Here is a 23,596-nt window from a genome sequence, read left to right as displayed (position 1 = left end):
AGCCTGCCTGCCTGGCTCACCTCCTCTCTCCCTTCCACCCTCCAGGAAGGATTTGCACCCCCGGAGGACGATGAGATCGAGGAACACCAACAGGAAGACCAGGACGAGTACTGAGGGCGGCTCCAGCCCTGGCTGACTGCACGGCTGCCGTGCCCCTCACCCCGCTCCCATGCCCACATTATAATCCTTCCCTGACAGCCAGCTGGCCGGGTGCTTTGTGTCAGTGCCGTGGCCCTGGGGAGCCTGGCGAGCAGGGCTTGGGGGTGGGGGGCAGGTGAGCAGGTAAGGGCCCCTCCTCCTGTGGCAGAGGCCCAGTTGGGCGGGATCCCTGCCCACTCCCCACCCCTATTTATTTCCGTGGTCTCTGTGCTGTGTCGGCCAACACTTCCCAGGGGGCTGCTGCCACCCACCCCAGCCAGCCGCCTGCTCCCCTGACAGCCAGCAGCTGTATATTTGACAAAGTCATTGGTATATTTTTACTTACTGGATTTTCCTTGCACTTTACCTGTTCTTTTCCCAGGGCTGACAGCACGGGCTCTGGGGCAGCGTGTCTGGCTTGGCCTCCCTTCCCCGTTGCCAGGGCTGTGGCAGGACTCACCGATTCTTATTTATTTTGTCTTTTGACTTCCCAGTAGTTGAGGGAAAGGCTGATGTCAGGAGAGGGATAGGGTGACTGAGGAGGGGGTGCCTTAGGCCCCGGTGGTCAGGGAGAGCGAGGGGAGCACGTGAGGGATGAAAATGACCTCCTGGCACCAGGCTTGCCCACCCTCGGCCCCCTGACCCCAGCACCGAAGCCCAGCACTGCCCCGAGGCCCCCAGCCACTCCCCCTGCAGCTTGGTTCATACCACACATTCTCTGCCTGGACCCTCCTGTACGTCTGCCTCCCCTCTGCCCGCCTCCCCAACCCCTGCCCCTCGGGCCACCCAGCCTGCATACGTGTTCACTTTTATTTAAATAAACTTGTGTGGTAAAAGTCCATACCACGTCTCCCTCAACTGAGCCACAGCCTGGCTCTCAGCGCTCTTCTCCTGAGCGACCCCGTCTCCAGAGGCGATGCCATGGAGCACAGCACCCCTGCCGTCCTCCCTCGGGCCCAGAAACCACCACTGGCTTAGCCTCAAGAGCCCAGCTCTGACCTAGCCCCCATCTCCCAACGCTGATGCCCGGGCTTTAAGGGCTTGCCATTCCCTGAAGAGGAACAAAGTTCAAGGCCATGGCTGTGACGATGGGCAGCCCAGTAAAGCAGCTGTGGGGTAACAGGGGGGCCTGGCTGAGAGGTGCTTTGTTTCAGTCCCCTTTGGGCCAGTATGACTGCATATTGTCCCCCACCCTTGTCAAAGCTCGTACGCCCCACAACAGTGATCCAGCTGCGGACAAGGGCTCATGTGACAGAGCTGAGTGGGCTACAAAGAGCAACGGCTCTAAGAACTGAAGCCCAGAAGGAAAGCAATGTCCAAGGGGTTCCTTCCACAGAACAGGCTCTAACGGGAGCCGGGAACTCTGTCACGTCCTCCGTACAGCCCTGCAATCCTGGTGTGTGCCGGCCAAGGGCCATGATAACCAGTGTCCCGGAGGCCCCGAGGGCGCTGAAATGCATGTGGATACCGGGCCCATTCAAACAGAGCCTTGGCTGTCATGTAGAACAGTCCTGCATTTACTGATGAAAGGACTGAGAACAATATGTGACATGGCTTGCTCAAGGTAGTAAAAAACTAGACTAGACCTGAGACCTCCTGACTCAGGGTTCAGGGCTCACTCACAAAGACCACAGAGGTGTGACCTCCAGAACGTTCCTCTAGCTTCAGACTAGCCCTGGTAGATGTTTCCTTGCCATCCTGAGTATGCCTGAGATACTACGGGGATTGTGTTTCTTCCATGGCCCTGCTCCATGACCCTCCTCTCAGACTGCCACCACTTCTCAGATGACTCCAGTTATAAGCCTGAAATAAGCAAACTGTGTCTGTTTGTTCCTCATTCACTTCAATTCCTCCGTTTGACTCCCACCCCCACGCACAGAGACTTCTGATCTTATTCTGCTTTTCTTCTCCAACAAGTTCCCTGCCTGCATTTATTTATCATTATGATTTTTAATTCCTGTGCCTAATTTTAAAAGGCTTTTCCCCCCACCATTCCAGGTAGATATAGTAAAAGGATAACGTAGTTTCCCTGCGTTGCCCAATGTTCATTTTCAGGCCGAGACCTCACCCTGCTGGTTAAGTGGGTGTGGTAGACAGAATAACACCTCCCCCGAGATGTCCACATCATAATCCCCAGAACCTATGGCTATGTTAGGTTACATGGTGAAGGGGAATTAAGCTGCAGATGGAATTAAATTGCTAATCAGTTGACCTTAAAATAGGGAGAGCATCCTGGATTATCCAGGCGGGCCCAATGTAATTGCAGGGGTCCACAAAATTGGGGCAGGGGCCAGGAGGTCAGAGTGATGCAATCTGAGGAGGACGTGACCCGCCGTTGCTGACTTTGAAGATGGAAGGGAGCTATGAGCGAAGGAATTCGGTCAGCCTCTAGAGGCTGGGAAAGGCAAAGAAACTCTCCCCTAGAGCCTCCACAGTGGACCGCTGCCCTGCAGACACCATATTTAGCCCAGTGAGACCCTGACAGACTTCCCCTTCCAGAACTGTAAGATTAGAAGTTTGTGTTGTTTTAAGCCAGTAAGTTTGTGGCAATGTGTTACAGCAGCAATAGGAAACTACTACGGTGGGTCAAACTGCTTCAGTGGGCTCACTCTTCTTCTCGCCTCCACACTGGACACCCACCCGTCCTCCTCTTTTGATTCCTCCCTCAAACCCCATGGGTACCTGCCTAAGCCCACCTCCATGGCTAGTGTCTAAGGCTGCTCTTTGAACACCCAGAGCTCAAGGATGTGAAGCCACTGCCTCCTTCTCAATGTCTGCAACATTTAGGATGGTGAACCATAATTTTCTGTTTACACAGTTGTCTCCCACACAAGCTTCGAGTTCCTCTCAAGCAAGTGAGGTGTGTCCTCTAGCTCCACCTAGCACCATGCTAGGTGCTTAGGTAGAGAAGAAGGTGCTTAGGAAATGCTACTGGATAAGTAAGTGAATGACTTCTATCCCTTAGATGCCAAGTCACAACAGATGACCTGCCAGACTATTCTAAGGAAAGATAGGAAATAAAGCCCCTCCCTTTCTATACATTTCCACCATGGAGCAGCCCCCTTCTTTGCCTCTATGGAAAGCCCGTTCTGTTTCTCTTCCAAAAACAGTGTCTCTTCTGTGACCATACATGTGACACAGAAGAGGTAGAACAAAGAGAAGATAGTGTCTGAGTAGAGCTAAACCAATGATCTGAAAAAAATGAATTGGTTAATGATCAGCTCAAATCTGTTCCTTGCCAAAAGCACTGCATCTCAGAGGCAAAGTCAGCTACGGTCAGGCCTGAAGGGGCTGGAGGGCAGGCAGAAGGAGGCAGCAAGAGCCGGTTATATCCCCCTTCCTGCCTTTCCCCCACCCCATCCCATCCTTCACATATCCCCATTTACCTTCCCAAAAGCAGATGTGCCCCTTTCCTACTGGCTTCCCAGGGTCTGGAGGACAAAGTCCGAATTTGGCAGGCAAGGCCCATGGCATATGGGCTCAGATCCATTTCCAACCGCATCCCCTCCAAAATCCCTTAAGCACTGTCACATTGAACTACTTCCAGTCTCCCAGCCTTGCCACGCTGCGTCCCACCTCTAGGACTCTGCTTAAATCAATAAATCCATACAACTGGCCTGTTCTCTCCACTTGTCCTCATCCCCAGCCAATGAAAATTTGCCCATTCCTCAGGACCCATCTCAAGGGTCATCTCCTTCAAGAAGCCTTCTCTAATCCCCTTCCTAAAGGAATTCATCACTCCCTAAGCTATTCGTCCTGTGGGAAACTGAACTCTATTAGTTCTTACTATAACGGCTTGCCTGTCTTGTTCCTCAGTATGGCAGGTGTGAATCCCATCCTCAAATGTAGGAGTGTACATGAAATAGCACATTTCCTTAATCGTGATAGATCCCTTCCAGTTCACCTTCGCTCATCCTCCCCTGCTGGGATGCTTCAAGTTTTGAGGTCTCACGTGATACTACAAGCCTGGCAGAAGGCCCTCGGGAGATAGTGGATGTCTGAGCAGTAACCTGTTGGAGTGGTTCCCCAGGTCTGCAGCTCTCGATCCCTTCCCTGCCACATCTGGGACTTGAGACTGACTCTTGTGGTGGGAGTCAGAGTCTTTTCTTTCCCATTGCCTGGAAGGGGAAACCCAGTGCTGGCTGTACCAGGGCCCCAGACTTTTCTGTGCCTCCTTCCAGAAGGACTCTCCGCTCTCCACTTCCTGCCCTCCAAATACTGCCTCTTCCCTCAAACTCCATCCTCTTCCTTGTTCCTGCAGAACAGATTTTTATAGCTCATTAAACCCAAAGTTTAATCACTAGCAACAGAAAAACTAGCACTTTCCTACAAGGAAGGAAGCATTTAATCTGCAAACTCTCCTGGGAGATGAGAACTATTTTCATTCCATCCTTCTTGCACAACTAGAACGGAAAGAAAAACAGAAACAGTTAAATTTCCACCAAGTCACCCAATGCCTCCACATTTTGCTCAATAAAAGTTGTCTGAATGCAAAAGCCTCTCATCTCAACATCTTTGCCTGGCTGGTTTTTTGCTGCGAAAAGGCCCCGATGCCGACCCGACCCCTAGAGTGGGAGAACCAGGCAAACACGAAAGACTACAAGTCCCAGGCTGCCTTGCGGGTGGCGTCACGCGCCGCGAGGTCCTGCGAGGAGACGTGGCAGAGCGCTGCGCGTCCGCGCCGGACCGGAAAGTCCAGGGAGGTGGCCGTGGCGGGAGGCTCGGAACCATGTCGGCTAGGACGGCGGGTGGGGGGCGCTGGGAGGTGGTGAAGAAGGGGCGGCGGCCTGGGGCCGGCAGCAGTGGTAAAGGCGGCGGAGGGGACCGCCGGGCGCTCGGGGAGGCGAACGGAGTGTGGAAGTACGACCTGACCCGTGAGTACCCACGCGGCCCGCCGCCGCCGCCCGGCCCCGGGCCTGCCCCCACGGGTGGTAGGGAGCAGCTACCCGAGCCCAGAGGGTCAAAACACCCCCGGACTCCTGGAGGCGCGAGCTCTCCTGCCGATCGGTACCTCCCAGTTCAGCCGGCGCTACCCTGGCGCTGCCTATTTTGAGCCTCACGGGAGGTAGACAGCGCGAGGGAAGTCGCTGTCCTTGCCTCTCAAATGAGTAAACTGAGGCCCAGCGAAGTTAGATGCCTTGTCCAGGATCCCATGTCAGTGGGGACCGGGATTCTGGTCTTCGGACGCTCACCTGACTGCACATACGCCCTACCAGCTGTTCCCGGGCCCTGGCCTGGCCTCTCCGGGCAGGTGTCCGAGAGCTGCGGAGAGGCATCCTGGTTCATTATACACGGTGCCCCCGCCTTAAGTAACCAGCAGGTCGGGAGTGGGCGTGGGGACTGGGACGCACATGAGGCCCTGCACTGGGAGAAATGACCCACCACACACTGTCCACACCCACCAAGTATTATTCTAAGTGGTGCTGGTTTCCTCAAAGCCTCCTGGAGGAGTGGAGAAGGCTTGCCACTTGTTGATTATAGAGTTGTCACATCTGAACCAGAAGGAACTGGGGTAGAACCAAGATGGAAAAATCCTGATCTCCCAGACTGGTAGCCATTCAACAAAGAAGCCAGCCGTCCGTATCCCACCCCCGACCACCGATTCTCACATACTCTGATTTCCTAATAAAGAAACGCCTCATCTCTGTGAAAGAGCCCATGAACTCACGAGCTGTGATTACTGAAGAAGCAGCCAGGAGGGTTCCCTGCCCTGCTCCTGAAGCAGGACAGCAAGAAGGGGCTTTGAGGCAGGATCCTCCCTGGAGATGAATTAGGTGACAGTGTGGAGGAAGGGACCACTGTTCCTGTGAGGCCCTCCTGACTCAGGGCTGCCCCCCTTTCTCTGCCTGTCATTACCCCAGCTCCAATCCAGACGACAAGCACCCTGTATGAGCGGGGCTTTGAGAAAATCATGAAGCGGCAGAATAAGGAGCAGGTTCCACCCCCTGCTGTGGAGCCTAAGAAACCGGGGAACAAGAAGCAGACTAAGAAGGTGGCCACGCTCACCAACCAGAACCAGAAGCAGGGCCGCTTTCGCAGCCTGGAGGAGGCACTGAAAGCTGTGAGTGTGCCTAGGCTTTAGGCAGGGCAAGAATGAGGACTCAAGGAGTAGAGAAAATGAGCGGGAGGGGGACAGGCGGCTCAGGGACCTGTGGAATGTGGGACATTGCTGGCTGAGAGGAGGCGTTCAGGAAAGGATGGAAACCCCAAGGGGTACAGTGTTTGCACTTAGGATGGAAAAGAAATACGTTTATAGAGAAACATAGATTAGTGAGAGGAGGGCCTTGAAAATCCAGAGATACAGGGAGGATTTAGAAAAACTGCTTGTGGTTCCTCTCCACAAGGAAGGAGTGATCTTTCATTTTCCATCTAGTCTTCTGTTTTTCCCCTTGAACCTGTGAAGGGCCCAAGAGTATTAGTCCTTGAGATCAGCAATTGCAGCTGTCATGGTCTCTGTTTCCTAAAGATCTGGATTCAGCAAAAGTGTGGCATTCCACATACTTTCGTTTAAAAGCAGAAACCCTTTGTTCTTCCTACCACCACCTAGTTCAACCATTTTCCCACCTCTACCCCATTACTCTGTACCCACAACTCACCATGAGGGTCCTGTGTCCCTGGCAGCTGGACCTGGCAGCTCTGCAGAAGGAACTGGACAAGAGCCAAAGCGTGTTCTCTGGCAACCCATCTGTGTGGTTGAAGGACCTGGCCAGCTATCTCAACTACAAGCTCCAAGTGCCTCCAAGTGAGCCCACGCTAAGCCAGCATACTCACGGTTAGTTCTCCAGACGAGTTCAAGGAAATTATGAAAGGGCTGTGCGTAAGCATGTTACTTAGTAACTGAGCCCAATGCCCCCTACTGCCCTGATTTACATGGGTGATTTCAGCTGTTCTCAAATCATCATGGCTTAAAAGTTTCCGGACCTCGTTGAAATAGGGAGGATGCCAGCCACAGTGCAGTGACCTCTGCCTCCACATACCGTTCTCAGGGGGCAAACCGGAGCTCTCAGAGCTGGCAGAGGCTTCTGGTCCTAGCACTCATACGAGGCCTCTCGGTCGCAGATTATCCCTACAGCCTGGTGAGCCGGGAGCTGCGTGGCATCATCCGAGGGCTACTGGCAAAGGCAGCGGAGTCTCTGGAGCTCTTTTTTGACCACTGTCTATTCACCATGCTACAAGAGCTGGATAAGACGCCAGGTGAGAGGGGCCCGTGAGGAATAGCCCAGTCCCATCTGGGGAGCCTACCCCCCTTTTTCCTGCTTCAGGAGTAGCTGGGTGGTTCCGTTTCAGCAGAGAAGTGTGCTAACCTCAACACTCTTTTGGAAAAGGAGGAGGATGTTAGGACTCGCTGGGCCTGGGTTCTGGGCTCTCAGCTGTCAAAAGGGAGGTTACAGGTTTGGGATGCTGATTAGTATATGTAGGTCTGAGAATGTATATCTCTCCAGGGGAGTCACTACACGGTTACCGCATCTGTATCCAGGCCATTCTGCAGGACAAGCCCAAGATCGCCACCATGAACCTGGGCAAGGTGAGCTCAGGGTCGTGGTGGGGACATCGGGAGGCTAGGATTGGGGAGGCTGCGCGGAATCTACACTGTTAGACCCAATTAAGGGGTAGTGGGAGGTCCTGTAAGACAGATGATCACAGCTAACACTGTTAGCGCTTACTGTGTCTACTTTGTACATTATATGAGGTAGGTACTGCTGCTATTCCCATTTTGTAGATGAGAAGATTGAGCCACAGAGGGGTTCAGTAACTCTCATAGAGTTGGTCAACTAGTAAGTGGCAAGTATGGGTGGAGGCCACAGCCTGGTGCCGGAGCCTCCCTCTGAATCGCTCCGCCACGCTGTCGTGCTGCTGCCCTGTCCCACAGCCTTCCCCTCCTCTCTCAGTTGACATCTCTCTTCCTCCCTGGCTTGGGGAGTGCTCCTGGCACTCTGCCCTATCCCAACCTGTCTCTCCCACCGGTCTCCTCAGTTCCTGGAACTGCTGAGGTCCCACCAGAGCCGACCAGCAAAGTGTCTGACCATCATGTGGGCCCTGGGTCAAGCAGGTTTTGCCAATCTCACCGAGGGACTGAGAGGTAACGAGGAAGTGGGGAAGAGAGAGGGAGGTTTTGGAGCCAGCAAGTTGCTCTTTAATGTTCTCAGTGGATCCAGGCCTGAGGCGTCCTCCCTGACCTTTGTCTCCACAGTGTGGCTGGGGATCATGCTGCCTGTGCTGGGCATCAAGTCTCTGTCTCCATTCGCCATTGCATACCTGGATCGGCTGCTCCTGTGAGTAACGGCAGGGAACAGCAAGGCCAAGGCCCAGGGCGTTTTCCAGTGGCTATTTCAGCAAAATGGGGTGCTGTGATCCTGGTTTCCGTAGATGTGAGGAAAATCAGGACCAGCTCCTCCCAACTCACAGTGTGATGGGGAAGAAGGAAAGGGAGGGAGCCAGGAAGGGGAGGGGGATGGGGTAGAGTTTATGCCCTTTTTCTTTCTTTTTTTTTTTTACAGCTAGATTATGCCCTTTTTTCTTAGATGTTATTCTTAGCTGTGTCCATCGCCCGGGCAGGTGGTCCCCAACAAGCCTGTTTCTTTCTTCCTCCACAGGATGCACCCCAACCTCACCAAGGGCTTTGGCATGATTGGCCCCAAGGACTTATTCCCACTTCTGGACTTTGCCTATATGCCCAACAACTCCCTGACTCCCAGGTAGGGCTGCCCTGGGGCACACCTGCTGTGAAGGATCCCAGCAGACGGTTAGGAGTAGACAATATATGTCCCTTCCCTTCCAGCCACTCTACATCTGAGATTATCAACCTGCAAGTACAAGGGATCATTGAACCCCTGGAATTATATGGGCCCTCAAGTGTGATTGGCATGTGGGCATTTTCCTGGGGAGGGGACCCATGACTCTGAGCAAATTTTCCAAGAAGTCTCCGAGTCTAGAAAGATGCAGAACCATCACAAGGCCCTTCATGACTGCCCGCCTTGGGCAGGGTGTGGACTCTGAGGCAGGCAGAAGGGACACAGCGCACAAATCCATTTAGAGCTGTGCCTGGCTCTCTTCTCAACCCCCTCCACAGCCTGCAGGAGCAGCTGTGTCAGCTCTACCCACGACTGAAGGTGCTGGCATTTGGGGCGAAGCCAGAATCCACCCTGCACACCTACTTCCCCTCCTTCCTGTCCAGAGCCACCCCTGGCTGCCCTCCGGAGATGAAGAAAGAGGTGAGGAAATGGTGGGAGGCTCCTTTTTCCTTCCCAGGGGTCTGCTACAGAGGTCCTTATCTGCTGACAAAGGCCCTGCTTCAGGGAGCCCGTTTTCTGGGCATCCCCTTAGCTCACTCCTGACAGCTGCCTGCCTGGCTCCCTCATGCTCTGCCCTCAGAAGAACGGAGCCGAAAAGAGGCACATTCAGGTCTGGCCGGTCTCTGATATCCTGCCCCTTGCAGACAAGTGAACTTCGAGCTCAGGAGCCCTGGCCTCCCCCTTTACAGCCTCTCGGAGAGTTTTGGGGTATGGGCACAATTTCTCCATCCTTTAGGGTGGATGTGTTGCCCGGATGGCCTCACTTAAGAGAGGAGGATTACCTCCCAGCAATCTCCCTGCCACCAGCCCCGGGCCCCAGCAGTCTCTCCCTTCTCCTGTCCTCTGTGCAGCTCCTGAGCAGCCTGACCGAGTGCCTGACGGTGGACCCCTTCAGCACCGGCGTCTGGAGGCAGCTGTACCCCAAGCACCTGTCACAGTCCAGGCAGGTGGGGGTGGGAGGGTCACCTGCCCCTGATCCACACAGGGAAGCCTTAATTCACGCTTCTGGTGTGTCCCTGTCCTAGAAGCAGAAGGGGGATGTTTGTCACTTGTTCAGGCTCATGCCCCTCAAGTTCAGTGGGAACATTGCTGGGAGGCCTCTAGGAAGCTGCTCCTCTGCAGGGGGCGGGGAGGTGGATATCTTTCAGCCTGAAGGAGCGGGGCCTCGTGGAGGACAGGGGGATGGAAGGGGCCAAGTGGGTCTCCTGATTGGAAGGGGTTGTGCTTTCCCCACAGCCTGCTGCTGGAGCACTTGCTCAGGTCCTGGGAGCGGATTCCCAAGAAGGTAAGGAGCTGGGAGGACATGGCAGGCTGAGCCTCATCTGGGTTCTGGGTTCATACCCCTCAGCCACTGTCCCCCCTTTCTGAGAAGGTACTCTGTTAGCACATCTGGCATGGAAAACAAAGCAGAATGGAGGCTCAGGGTTCCCTCCTGGGCCAGATCTTACGATCTCAGCCTAGACTTTTCTTACCCTATAGACACAGAAGTCTTTGCAAGAAACCATTCAGTCCTTCAAGCTTACCAACCAGGACCTGCTAGGGAAGGGCAGCTGCAGCAACCAGGATGTCATCACCTGTGACGCGGCCTGCAAGGTGCCAGCGCCCAGCCCTCCCCCAGCCCCACAGACTGTTCTGGGTCGCTGTGTCAGCACACCCTGGGGTGGGCCTGTATCCCATACCTGCCCCACCTGTCCTTGGAGCCCGCACTACCTCCTGGGTAGTGTGAGGGCCGGATCCTCTCCCTGGAAGGCCTAGCTCGAGGCCTGCTTTACGAGGCAAGGAGCAGCCCCTCTCCCTTCTGACCGCTGCTCTCTACCCCTTCTCCTAGAGTCTGTTGCAGCAGGCACGGGGCTTCTGGCTGCCCTGGACACGGCTACTCCTGTTGGTGCTGGTCTTTGCCATAGGTTTCCTGTGCCATGACTTCCGGTCACACAGCTCTTTCCAGGGTAAGCAGGGATTGGCAGGCAAGGGAGATAGCCTGGGGCTCTCTATGGGGACACAGAGCTGGATGTAGCACTCCCCGCCCCCAACACAATCCGGAACAAACACTTTTCCGACAGATGTTTCAATCACACCTCAGATCAGACAGGTGCTTTGCAGTATAGAAATGCTTGCATATTCATGGTCTCATTTGAGTAGATGTGTATCTTGTTTTTAACTTCTGAGGAAATTGAGGCTCAGAAAGGTTTACCAATTAGCTGAAATACAGCTAGGAAATAGAAGGGCCGACCCTCAAAGCCGAGGCTTCTTGACGCCTAAGCCCTGGGCTCCACCTGGCTGCACCCTTCTTGCTCCCCCGGCCTGCATCCTCCCTCCGTGTGTGCTCCAGAGCAGACTGGAGGCAGCTCTGCAGCCCCAGGAGCACACTGAGTTCTGCCCCACCCCTCACTGGGTCTGCCCTGGGGCCTGTAGTGTCTGTCTCTCCGATCCCTTCCCCGCTCATCTCCCAGCTCACCCGAGGCCCCCTTTACTCAGCCTCCTTTTCTGGCCGGTTGCTTCATTCATCTGGTGTCTTGCCTGCTGGCCAACAAGCATGTACCAAGATCTACTCCTACAGCCTGCAAGGCTACAGGTGAGCACCTCCTGGGGAGGGGTGGGGTGGGAGAGAGAGGGCTTGCGTGTTCAGGCATTGACAATCAGTGGGAAGTGATGGTGGTTTTCCTTTCCCAAGGCCTCCCTTGCCCCAGCTGTTCTTGGGCCAAATTGCCTGTGAAAACTCAGAGACCTCCCTCCTTCCTCCCCTATGTCTTCTCCTACAGCTGGCTGGAGGAGACATTGCCGGCCTGGGGTTCCCACTTGCTGACCATGGTGAGACCCAGCTTGCAGCTGGCCTGGGCCCACACCAGTGCCACAGTCAGCTTCCTTTCTGCCCACTGTGCCTCCCACCTTGCCTGGTTCGGTGACAGCCTCACCAGCCTCTCCCAGAGGGTAAGCCAGAGACAGGGAGGTCAGAGAAGGCTGCTCTCGCCAGGGGCTGAGTTCTTGGGAGGGTGCAGCCCCATGTGGACTGCATTCCCTGGCCACTCTAATCCCGTCCATTCTCCACGGTCCAGCTACAGACCCAGCTCCCTGATGCCCTGAACCAGCTGCTCCATTCTCTGAGGGAGCTGCTCCTGTTTCTCTACCAGAACGTCCTGCTGCCCACGTGGCACATGCTGCTTGAGGCCCTGGCCCGCGCCCAGGAGCACTGCCATGAGGCGTGCAGGTGAGACCCTCGCCCAGGGCACGCCCTTTCTCCAGGGACGAGGCTCCTCTGTTGAGTCTCTCGCTCTGCCCTGGCCCCTGCTCATCCCTTGGCCACTTTGGGATGCGGGTTGTGAGTGTGAGCTACAGCCCTGTGACTTGACGCAGCTGCACATCACCGTGTTCCAACCTCCACAAATGTTCTGCTTTCCTCCCAGAGGTGGGGTGACCTGGGACTGCGTGAAGACACAGCTCAGTGAAGCTGCCCACCAGACCTGGCTCTGCCTACAGGAAACCACAGTGGCCTTCTTGAACTGGGCATTTGCCATGATACCCCAGCAGTAGGCCCTGCCTCCCTGGCTGCTGGGTTCTGTCTGGAGCAGACCATCTGAGACTGCTGGCGGGGAGAGGGTGGCAGTTCTGCATGGGAGTCTTTGTTACGTGGTGCCTAAGTTCTGTCTCCTAGGCAAGTGGTTGGCTGCCTCTGCCTCAGTTCTTCCACTTTGGCAGCAGCTGAGCCCAGGGGTATCTCAGCCTCCTACCCACAATTCCACTGAGCACTGCTCTGCCCGATTGCACACAGCTCCCAGCCTCTGTCCTTGGGCTGGTAGCCTCTCTCGCCTCCTCTCTTGTCTCCTGCTCTCCACTTCCTTCTCTCTCATTCCTGAAACCTCAGACAGCTCATCTCCAAAAAGGTGGGACTCCAGCAACTGGTTTCTGCCTTCTTCCGACAAATGATTTCTGCTCCCAGACTTCAGCTGCAGCAGAAAAAAGAAAGGGACCTCCAGAAGAATCCAGAAGAATATAGCACCTCAGTGGGTGGCAGCAGCTTTGCCTCTACCACACCCTGGGTGTGGCTGTCAGTGGACATGGAGGCCTGGGTGGAAAGGCCTCTCACCTCAAAATGCTCAACTTAGGTCCTTCAAGGCCCCTCACTGCCCCTTCCATTGTGGTCCTACTTCCTCACTCTCCATTCCCCTTCAGTGCTGGGGGATCTCTGCCCCAATGTTCAGCCTTTCTCTGCTGCCCACCCCTACCATCCGTCTGGAGAGCAGAGCCCAGGTAATCATGTGCCTTGGGCCCAGGGAACCTTCAGCAGTCGGTTGAGACAGGATGTGGCCCATGGGTATGCCTACTTGGTGGAATAAAGGACACAGATTTGACTTCTAGCTTTCCTCTGTGCCTCTTCATACAGGAATTCCTGTAGTTGTGGACAGGAGGACAAAATTGAAGCACCTGCACATTCTTCAGCCCCCTGCCCTCCCGAAGGTTGTAGCCACTGGCTGTAATTGAGCTTCTGGCAAGGAAAGCCCATTCTAAAGTTTGGTCTGTCGAGGGTTCTGGACACACTCCTCTTGCTCATGTATTGTCTCACTTGTCCCTGTGATTCGCGTCCCAGGATTTGCTTTGGTAGCTTGAGTATTTTATGCTTGGAAAAGTTGGGGAGAGTCTCCTAGAGGAATTCTTGGCCAGTGATCAGAGGGTGTCTTCTTTGTTCCCAGGACCTTAATTTATTAATTCGTTCATTTTATAGGCAGTGAGTGAAAGGTTTAGAACTCCAAGAGTCAAGGGTTTATCACCAAAGTCCCTTTTAATTTTTGACTTGAGACTATAATAATTAGCTAACTGCATGGGTTTTCGGTTCTTACCTCAAGCTTCTTTCCTTGAATGTTTCAAAAAATATAAGCAGTACTAGAGGTGCACTGCCTGCTCCAACTTCCGTGGGCTGGTTTCTGCTTCCGTCATAAACACCTGAGATGGCCAGCTGCCACTTTCCCCTTCACGGGCTGCCCTGAGATGCTGCCTCCATTTCCAGCAGCAAGATTATAAAGAAGCAAGCATAGAAAACTCTTGATACAAGGTGAGGCCGTGAGGACTATAGCATCTCACGTTTTTGTTCTCTTTCCTTGTTAGAATGTAACTACATTACCACACTGGGAAGAACCCTGCTCTTCTAGTGGCAGTCAGCCATGACCATTTTTCCCAGAAAAAAAGAAACCCTGCCTGGCAAAGGACCAAGGTTTAGGACTGCTAGGCAGGACAGTCCAAGGGCCCCAAGACATGTTCCATTGCCTCAGTTCTTCCTTACCAATCAGATGGGTTCAACTCTTAAGAGTAGTGAATCCTTGTAACCGTCCTGTATTCAAGGCAAATTGAAGAAAGGGGGCTGGTGTGAGCTTGGGTTGGCACGAGCGCAGGACCAGTAAAATGATAACACTCTGTCCTACAATAACATTGAGTCCAGCCAACGCTGCTGGACTGGATTTTCAATCTAGCAACTCAGAGAATCCCACTTATAAGTGCTTCATTGGTTTCTAACGTGTGTACTCTTTCTACCTTGTTAGGTTCATTTAATCTCTGACATATGATCCTGGGATGCAACATTTTTCTTTAACTCAGGTAAACTGGGGTCTCCACAGCCTCTCCCAGGGACACTGACACCTTAATTGGCTTTATTCAGTAGACACAGTGGTTTGACCTGATAACTGGAATTGTCAGAATTTTTCCTCTGTCATTAGTCCGACGCTGTACCTGCTGTCCATTAAAGCTAGACCAGACATCCAGATGTTTTACTTTAGCAGAACTGTCAACGAACAGGAATCCAAGCTGAGCCAGTTAGTTGAACAAGTATGGACTGGTGGAGTACACTGATGCCGGCAGGCAGGCAATCACACTGGTAATTGGTGTTTTGGGAAGTAAACTGACACCTGAAAGATCACTTCTAGACATTTTAACTTTACTTTTCACACACAGGTGGAGTTTTACAGAGAACATACCATATAACTGATGGGCAGTTTGAATACTGTTAACTAACTTTAGTTATTACTAGTTCTTGTACGGACTTGCAAATTATATCGCATGACTCATTAGAAACACTTCTTCCCATTTTTCTAAGTCTTAACGCATGGTTTTGGTTTCCTCTGGTCTGTGTACCCCGTCTACAGCCTCAGCTTTAGAGCAGGGCAGCTTGATGGGGAGCCTTACTATGGATAGATAATGCTGCTGGACTCCCACCTGTGACACTGGCAGTCCATTCTCAAATGGCTCCACTCTTACTAGAGTGGAGTGTTTCCCACAGAAATAGGCATGCCTGCCCTGCCCTATTCCAGAATGACCCAGTTGTCAATTATACAGAAATTTCAGTGGTTGGATGACCTCTGAGCATTTTAATATGTCTTAATCTCTCCTGAAGGAGTTTGGATTTAAGTGAACACTTAAAGTGACTAATTCTTTTTCTACATAATCTTCCTCGTTCTGCTCCCAAGGGGACTTTAGGGGGAAAAGGACCTTGCTTTTCCTTATGTGATGTTCCACTTTTACCTGGCAGTTTCATTGCCCAGACTTGAAGTATAAGAATTTGGGGGTGAGGGAGAGCTTTCACCATTCAGGGCATGAGCGAATACTTATTGACTATTGAATATTCTACCTATTAATAAAAACGTTGCGTTCAGACATGTTGGATGTGCCTTGGTATATCTTTTTTACTATGTTAGTACACAAGTTATTAATTTTTAATAGACTTTATTTTTTATAGCAGTTTTAGGTTCACATCAAAACTGAGCAAAAAGTACCCTCCCCTTGCCCCACACTCCACAGCTTCTCTAATGTCAACATCAGTGAACCTACACTGACACATCAGTGTCACCTGGAGTCTATAGTTCCCATTCAATCTTTTTAAATTTATTGACTTGTTACGTAACTTGTGGGCTATCCTGGAGAATATTCCATGTACACTTGAAGAATGTATTCTGCTGTTGTTGGGTGGAATGTTTTGTATATGTCTGTTAGGTCTGGTTGGTATGCTGATCAAGGCCTCCATTTCCTTACTGAGCTTATAAATACATTCTTAATGTTAAAAAAACTTACAAATCAGTAAGAAAAGCACTAAACAACAGTAAAACTATGGATGAAAGACATACTTCATAAAAGAAATGCAAATGAACAATAGACTTAGGGGGAAAAAGTCCATTTCGTTGGCAAAGAAGTGTAAATTTAAAATAAGGTAGCGCTTACTTTTGTCTATCATATTAATAAAAGTTTTTTTAAGTGATAATATACTCAGTGAATGCTGTGATAGAAATTGGTATAATGTTTCTGGGGATTAATTTGGTAATATTTATCAAAAGCCTTAACAGTTTCATACTACTTTACCAAGTAGTTCCACTCCTATAAATATATTCTAGAGACTAGAGAAGTAAACAGAAATATAGACAAAGATTTATGTACAAGAACATTTATTGTAGCGGTATTAATAGGAAAAATTTGGATAAACTGTGTCCAACAATGAGTATTTCAATGAACTTTTGTAAAAAAGCAAACGATGAGAAATGGCTGTTCAAATGGTGATTTCAAAAAATCTTTAATGACAAAATTGCTTGTTATTAATTGAGCTCAATTTATTGAAACATTGGCTACAATAAGAAATACAGAAAATAAGTGTTGGCAAGGTTGTGGAGAAATTGGAACTCTTCTACAATGGTGGTGGGAATGAAAAATTGTTCAACCGCTGTGGAAAACAGTTCGGCAGTTCCTCAAAGAGTTAAACATAATTACCATAAAACTCAGCAATTCCATTCTTAAGAGTATACCCAGGAGAAATGAAAACATACATCCACACAGAAACTTGTACACGAATGTTTATGGCAATATTATTCATAAAAGCCAAAAGGTGCGCCTGCTGGCCACTGGTGGGGGACTCTTAACACCCAAGGAGACGGGAGGAACCCCAAAGTGAACCAGTAGGACGGAGGGGGACGGAGTGGGGAGGTGAAGTGGAGGCCAGACAGGATTGGCGCCCCTGAGGCTGGGGAGATCAGGAGAAGCAGGTGGGAGGGACTCTCGGAGAGCAGCCGGAGAGGAGCAGAGGGCGATCGCCTGGCCCACTTAGGCCGGGGAGCCTGCTGAGCTCCCAGGTGAGGTCCCCTAGCCTCTGGGACCAGGGATGGGGGGCACGCCTGGGCCCCTTCTGTTCCTGGAGCCTAAGCCCCACCCCCAACAGCTCCCAGGGCCTTTCCCAGCCCTGCGGGTCCTGAGCATTGGCCCCGCCCACCACCCAAACCTCGCCCTTGCTTAGGCCCCGCCCTCCACAGCTAAGGCTTTCCCCCCCTTTTTTTTTCCCTCCTCTTTTTTACTATTGTGTACTGATGTACCTTCTGGTTGTTGAGTCATCTATATTTTTATTTTTATATTCTTCCTAACATATCTGTTAGCTTCTAGTCTAATTTTATTTTTTACTTTGTTATTGTTCTTTTTTTTTTTTTTTTGCCACCCCAGGCAGCTTGTGGGATCTTGGTTCACAAACCCTGGGTCCAGCCGAACACCTGCAGTGGGAGCTCTTAAGTCCAAACCACTGGACTAACAGAGAACCTCAGACCCCAGGGAATATTCATCGGAGTGAGGTCTCACAGAGCTCCTCATCTCAGCACCAAGACCCAGCTCTACCCAATAGCCTACAACTCCAGTGTTGGAAACCTCAGGCCAAACAACCAGTAAGACAGGAACACAATCCCACTCATAAAGAGAAAAAATGAGATGGCAAAAAAATATGTCACAGATGAAGGAGAAAGGTAAAAACCTACAAGACCAAATAAATGAAGAGGAAATAGGCAATCCACCTGAAAAAGAATTCATAGTAATGATAGTAAAGATGATCCAGAATCTCGGAAATAGAATGGAGGCATGGATTGAGAAAATACAAGAAATGTTTAACAAAGATTTAGAAGAACTAAAGAATAAACAAACAGAGATGAGCAACACAATAACTGAAATGAAAAATACACTAGAAGGAATCAAATAACAATAACTGAGGCAGAAGAATGGATAAGTGAGCTGGAAGACAAAATGGTGGAAATAACTGCCAAGGAGCAGAATAAAGAAAAAAGAATGAAAAGAATTGAAGACGATCTCAGAGACCTCTGGGACAACACTAAATGCACCAACATTCGAATTATAGGGATCCCAGAAGAAGAAGAGAAAAAGAAAGGGTCTGAGAAAATATTTGAAGAGATTATAGTTGAAAACTTCCCTAACATGGGAAAGGAAATAGTCACCCAAGTCCAGGAAACACAGAGAGTCCCATACAGGATAAACCCTAGGAAAAACACACCAAGACACATATTAATCAAACTAACAAAAATGAAATTCAAAGAAAAAATATTAAAAGCAGCAAGGGAAAAACAAAAAAATAACATACAAAGGAATCCCCATAAGGTTATCAGATGATTTTTCAGCAGAAATTCTGCAGGCTAGAGGGGAGTGGCAGAATATACTTAAAGTGATGAAAGAGAAAAACCCACAACTAAGATTACTCTACCCAACAAGGATCTCATTCAGATTCGATGGAGAAGTCAAAAGCTTTTCAGACAAGCAAAATCTAAGAGAACTCAGCACCACCAAACTAGCTTTACAACAAATGCTAAAGAAATTTCTCTAAGTGGGAAACACAAGAGAAGAGAAAGACCCACAAAAACAAACCCAAAACAATTAAGAAAATGGTAGTAGGAACATACATATCAATAATAACCTTGAATGTAAATGGATTAAATGCTCCAACCAAAAGACACAGACTGGCTGAATGGATACAAAAACAAGACCCATATATTTGCTGTCTACAAGAGACCCACTTCAGACCTAGGGACGCATACAGACTGAAAGTGAAGGGATGGTAAAGGATATTCCATGCAAATGGAAATCAAAAGAAAGCTGGAGTAGCAATACTCATATCAGATAAAATAGACTTTAAAATAAAGACTGTTACAAGAGATAACGAGGGACACTACACAATCCAAGAAGAAGATATAACAATTGTAAATATTTATGCACCCAACATAGGAGCACCTCAATACATAAGGCAAATGCTAACAACCATGAAAGGAGAAATTGACAGTAACACAATAATAGTAGGGGATTTTAACACCCCACTTACACCAATGGACAGGTCATCCAAAATGAAAATAAATAAGAAAACACAAGCTTTAAATGACATAATAGAACAGATAGATCTAACTGATATTTATAGAACATTCCACCCAAAAGTGGCAGAATACACTTTCTTCTCAAGTGCACATGGAACATTCTCCAGGATAGATCACATCTTGGGTCACAAATCAAGCCCTGGAAAATTTAAGAAAATTGAAATTGTATCAAGCATCTTTTCTGACCATAATGCTATGAGATTGGAAATCAATTACAGGAAAAAAAACTGTAAAAAACACAAATACATGGAGGCTAAATAGTGCGCTACTAAATAACGAAGAGATCACTGAAGAAATCAAAGAAGAAATTTAAAAAATACATAGAAACAAATGATGAAAACGTGACGACCCAAAACCTATGGGATGCAGCAAAAGAAGTTCTAAGAGGGAAGTCTATAGCAATACAATCTCACCTCAAGAAACAAGAAAAATCTCAAATAAACAATCAAACCCTGCACTGAAAACAAGGAGAGAAAGAAGAACAAAGAAAACCCAAAGTCAGTAGAAGGAAAGAAATCATAAAGATCAGAGCAGAAATAAATGAAATAGAAACCAAGAAAACAATAGCAAAGATCAATAAAACTAAAAGCTGGTTCTTTGAGAAGATAAACAAAATTGATAAATCCTTAGACTCACCAAGGAAAAAAGGAAGAGGACACAAATCAGTAAAATTAGAAATGAAAAAGGAGAAATCACAACTGACACTACAGAAATACAAAGGATTATAAGAGACCACTACAAACAACTATATGCCAATAAAATGGACAACCACGAAGAAATGGACAAATTCTTGGAAAGGTACAATTTTCCATGACTGAACCAGGAAGAATTAGAAAATGCAAACAGACCTATCACAAGTAATGAAATTGAAACCATAATTAAAAATCTTCCAACAAACAAAAGTCCAGGACCAGACGGCTCACAGGCAAATTCTATCTAACATTTAGAGAAGAGCTAACACCAATCCTTGCCAAACTCTTCCAAAAAATTGCAGAGGAAGGAACATGCCCAAACTCATTCTATGAGGCCACCATCACCCTGATACCAAAACCAGACAAAGATAATACAGAAAAAAGAAAATTATAGACCAATATCACTGATGAACATAGATGCAAAAATCCTGAATGAAATACTAGCAAACAGAATCCAACAGCACATTAAAAGGATCATAAAGCATGATCAAGTGGAATTTATCCCAGGGATGCAAGGATTCTTCAGTATATGCAAATCAATCTATGTGATACACCACATTAACAAATAAGGAATAAAAGCCATATGATCATCTCAACAGATGCAGAAAAAGCTTTTTACAAAATTCAAGACTCATTTATGATAAAAACTCTCCAGAAAATTGGCATAGAGAGAGCCCACCTCAACATAATAAAGGCTATATATGGCAAACCCACAGCAAGCATCATACTCAATGGTGAAAAACTGAAAGCATTTCCACTAAGATCAGGAACAAGACAAGGGTGTCCACTCTCGCCACTTTTTTTTTTTTTTTTTTTTTTTTTTTGCCGTACATGGGCCTCTCACTGTTGTGGCCTCTCCCATTGCAGAGCACAGGCTCTGGATGCGCAGGTTCAGAGGCCATGGCTCACGGGCCCAGCCGCTCTGCAGCATGTGGGATCTTCCTGGACCGGGGCATGAACCCATGTCTCCTGCATTGGCAGGCAGACCCTCAACCACTGCGTCACCAGGGAAGCCCTCTCGCCACTCTTATTCAACATAGTTTTGGAAGTCCTAGGCACGGCAATCAGAGAAGAAAAAGAAATAAAAGGAATACAAATTGGAAAAGAAGAAGTAAAACTGTTACTGTTTGCCAATGACATGATACTATACATAGAAAATCCTAAAGATGCCACCAGAAAACTACTAGAACTAATCAATGAATCTGGTAAGGTTGAAGGATACAAAATTAATGCACAGAAATCTCTGGCATTCCTATACACCAACAACAAAAAATTAGAAAGAGAAATGAAGGAAACACTCCCATTTACCATTGCAACAAAAAGAATAAAATACCTAGGAATAAACCTGCCTAAGGAGGCGAAAGACTTGTACTCAGAAAATTATAAAACACTGATGAAAGAAATCAAAGATGACATAAAGAGATGGAGAAAAATACCATGTTCTTGGATTGGAAGAGTCAATATTGTGAAAATGACTATACTACCCAAAGCAATCTACAGATTCAATGCAATCCCTATCAAACTACTAATGGAATTCTTCACAGGATTAGAACAAAAAATTTTAAAATTCGTATGGAAACACAAAAGACCCCGAATAGCCAAAGCAATCTTGAGAAAGAGAAATGGAGTTGGAGAAATCAGGCTCCTCGACTTCAAACTGTATGACAAAGCTACAGTAATCAAGACAGTATGGTACAGGCACAAAAACAGAAATATAGATCAATGGTACAGCATAGAATGCCCAGAAATAAACCCACGCACACATGAGCACCTAATTTACAACAAAGGAGGCAAGAACATACAATGGAGAAAAGGCAGCCTCTTCAATAAGTGGTGCTGGAAAAACTGGACAGCTACATGTAAAAGAATGAAATTAGAACACTACCTAACACCATACAAAAAAATAAAGTCCAAATGGATTAAAGACTTAAATGTAAGACCAGATGCTATAAAACTCTTAGAGGAAAACAAAGGAAAAACACTCTTTGGCATAAAACACTGCAAGATCTTTTTTGACCCACCTCCTAGAGTAAGAGAAATAAAAACAAAAATAAACAAATGGTACTTATTTAAACTTAAAAGCTTTTGTACAGCAAAGGAAACCATAAACAAGACAAAAAGACAACTCTTAGATTGGGAGAAAATATTTGCAAATGAAACAACAGACAAAGGATTAATCTCCAAAGTATACAAACAGCTCATGGAGCCAGTATCAAAAAAACAAACAATCCAGTTAAAAAATGGGCAGAAGACCTAAATAGACATTTCACCAAGGAAGACATACAGATGGCCAAGAGGCACATGAAAAGATGCTCAACATCACTAATTATTAGAAAAATGAAAATCGAAACTACAATGATGTATCACCTTACACCGGTCAGAATGGCCATTATCAAAAAAGCTAGAAACAATAAATGCTGGAAAGGGTGTGGTGAAAAGGGAGCGCTTCTACACTGTTGGTGGGAATATAAATTGATACAATCACTATGGAAAACAGTATGGAGGTTCCTTAAAAAACTAAAAATAGAACTACCATTTGACCGAGCAATCCCACTACTGGGAATATACCCTGAAAAAACCATAATTCAAAAAGAGACGTGTACCACAATGTTCATTGCAGCACTATTTACAATAGCCAGGACATAGAACCAACCTAAATGTCCATCGACAGATGAATGGATAAAGAAGATGTGGCACATATATACAATGGCATATTACTCAGCCATAAAAAGAAACGAAACTGAGTTATTTGTAGTGAGATAAATGGACCTAGAGTTTGTCATACAGAGTGAAGTAAGTCTCAAAGAGAAAAACAAATACCGTATGCTAACACATATATATGGAATCTAAAAAAAAAAAAGGTCCTGATGAACCTAGTTGCAGGGCAGGGATAAAGACATAGACATAGAAAATGGACTTGAGGACATGGGGTGGGAGGGGGAAGCTGGGACGAAGTGAGAGTAGCATCGACATATATACACTACCGAATGTAAAATAGCTAGTGGGAAGCAGCAGCATAGCACAGGGAAATCAGCTCCGTGCTTTGCGATGACCTATAGGGGTGGGATAGGGAGGATGGGAGGGAGGCTCAAAAGGGAGGGGATATGGGGACATGTGTATGCATATGGCTGATTCGCTTTGTTGTGCAACAGAAACTAACACAGTATTGTGAAGCAATTATACTCCAATGAAGATCTATTTTTTAAAAAAAAAACACCAAAAGGTGGAAATAGCCCTAAGGTCCATCAACAGAAGAATCAACAAAGGAATAGAATATTATTTAGCCATAAAAAGGGACAAGTACAGATACATGCTACAATTTCAATGACTCTCAAAACATTATGATAAGTGAAAGAAATTAACACAAAAAGTCACATATTTTACGATTTCTTTTGTATGCAATCTCCAGAATAGGTAAATCCGTAGAGACCGAAAGCGTATTAGTCGTTGCCAGGGGCTGGGTGAAGTATGGATGGGAGTGATTACTTTAAGGGTACAGGGTGTTCTTCCAAGGTGATTTTTAAAAAAAGAAGATTTTAGACTAGAGAGAGGTTTGCACAACATTGTGAACGTACTAAATGCCACTGAATTGTTCATACTTTAAAATAGTTAGCTGTATGTTATGTGAATTTCGCTCAAAAACAAAACAAAAACCCCAAGCAACGTAATTATATTCTGCTTTCCAGCCCCCCCCCCCCACAAGAAAGACAGTGAGAGCGCTAATCACCGTTCCAAGAAAACTACCCCAAACTAACGTTCTAGGACATAATGGTAGCATTTGCAGCAGCAGAATGAAGTTAAACCAATGCATCAATGG

At 48.1% G+C, this 23,596-nt stretch overlaps 2 protein-coding genes across 3 annotated transcripts in view; both read left to right on the top strand.

Annotated features, from left to right (window-relative positions):
• The window catches only part of MAPRE3 (microtubule associated protein RP/EB family member 3), a 47,617-nt gene extending 46,638 nt beyond the window's left edge, over nucleotides 1–979 (top strand). For both annotated transcript variants that reach the window (XM_060168685.1, XM_060168684.1), the window contains exon 7: nucleotides 46–979. In XM_060168685.1, coding sequence (XP_060024668.1) covers nucleotides 46–114 — 69 coding nt within the window. In that variant the 3' untranslated portion in view covers nucleotides 115–979. The remainder of the gene's footprint in view (nucleotides 1–45) is intronic.
• A 3,875-nt stretch (nucleotides 980–4,854) lies between these two features.
• Nucleotides 4,855–15,566, top strand: TMEM214 (transmembrane protein 214). The gene is made up of 17 exons (XM_060169007.1): nucleotides 4,855–5,012; nucleotides 6,000–6,199; nucleotides 6,760–6,910; nucleotides 7,198–7,332; nucleotides 7,581–7,663; nucleotides 8,113–8,218; nucleotides 8,330–8,411; nucleotides 8,733–8,834; nucleotides 9,209–9,350; nucleotides 9,782–9,873; nucleotides 10,167–10,215; nucleotides 10,410–10,523; nucleotides 10,759–10,876; nucleotides 11,406–11,502; nucleotides 11,690–11,858; nucleotides 11,984–12,135; nucleotides 12,332–15,566. The coding sequence occupies exons 1-17, from the start codon at nucleotides 4,868–4,870 to the stop codon at nucleotides 12,456–12,458; spliced, it is 2,064 nt and encodes a 687-aa protein (XP_060024990.1). The 5' UTR covers nucleotides 4,855–4,867; the 3' UTR covers nucleotides 12,459–15,566.
• The last annotated feature ends 8,030 nt before the right edge of the window (nucleotides 15,567–23,596 follow it).

Source organism: Lagenorhynchus albirostris, chromosome 13 (genome assembly GCF_949774975.1).
Source record: "Lagenorhynchus albirostris chromosome 13, mLagAlb1.1, whole genome shotgun sequence".
NCBI lineage: Eukaryota > Metazoa > Chordata > Mammalia > Artiodactyla > Delphinidae > Lagenorhynchus > Lagenorhynchus albirostris.
Note: the sequence above shows the minus strand (reverse complement) of the source record. Positions and strands in the feature narration are given on the sequence as shown.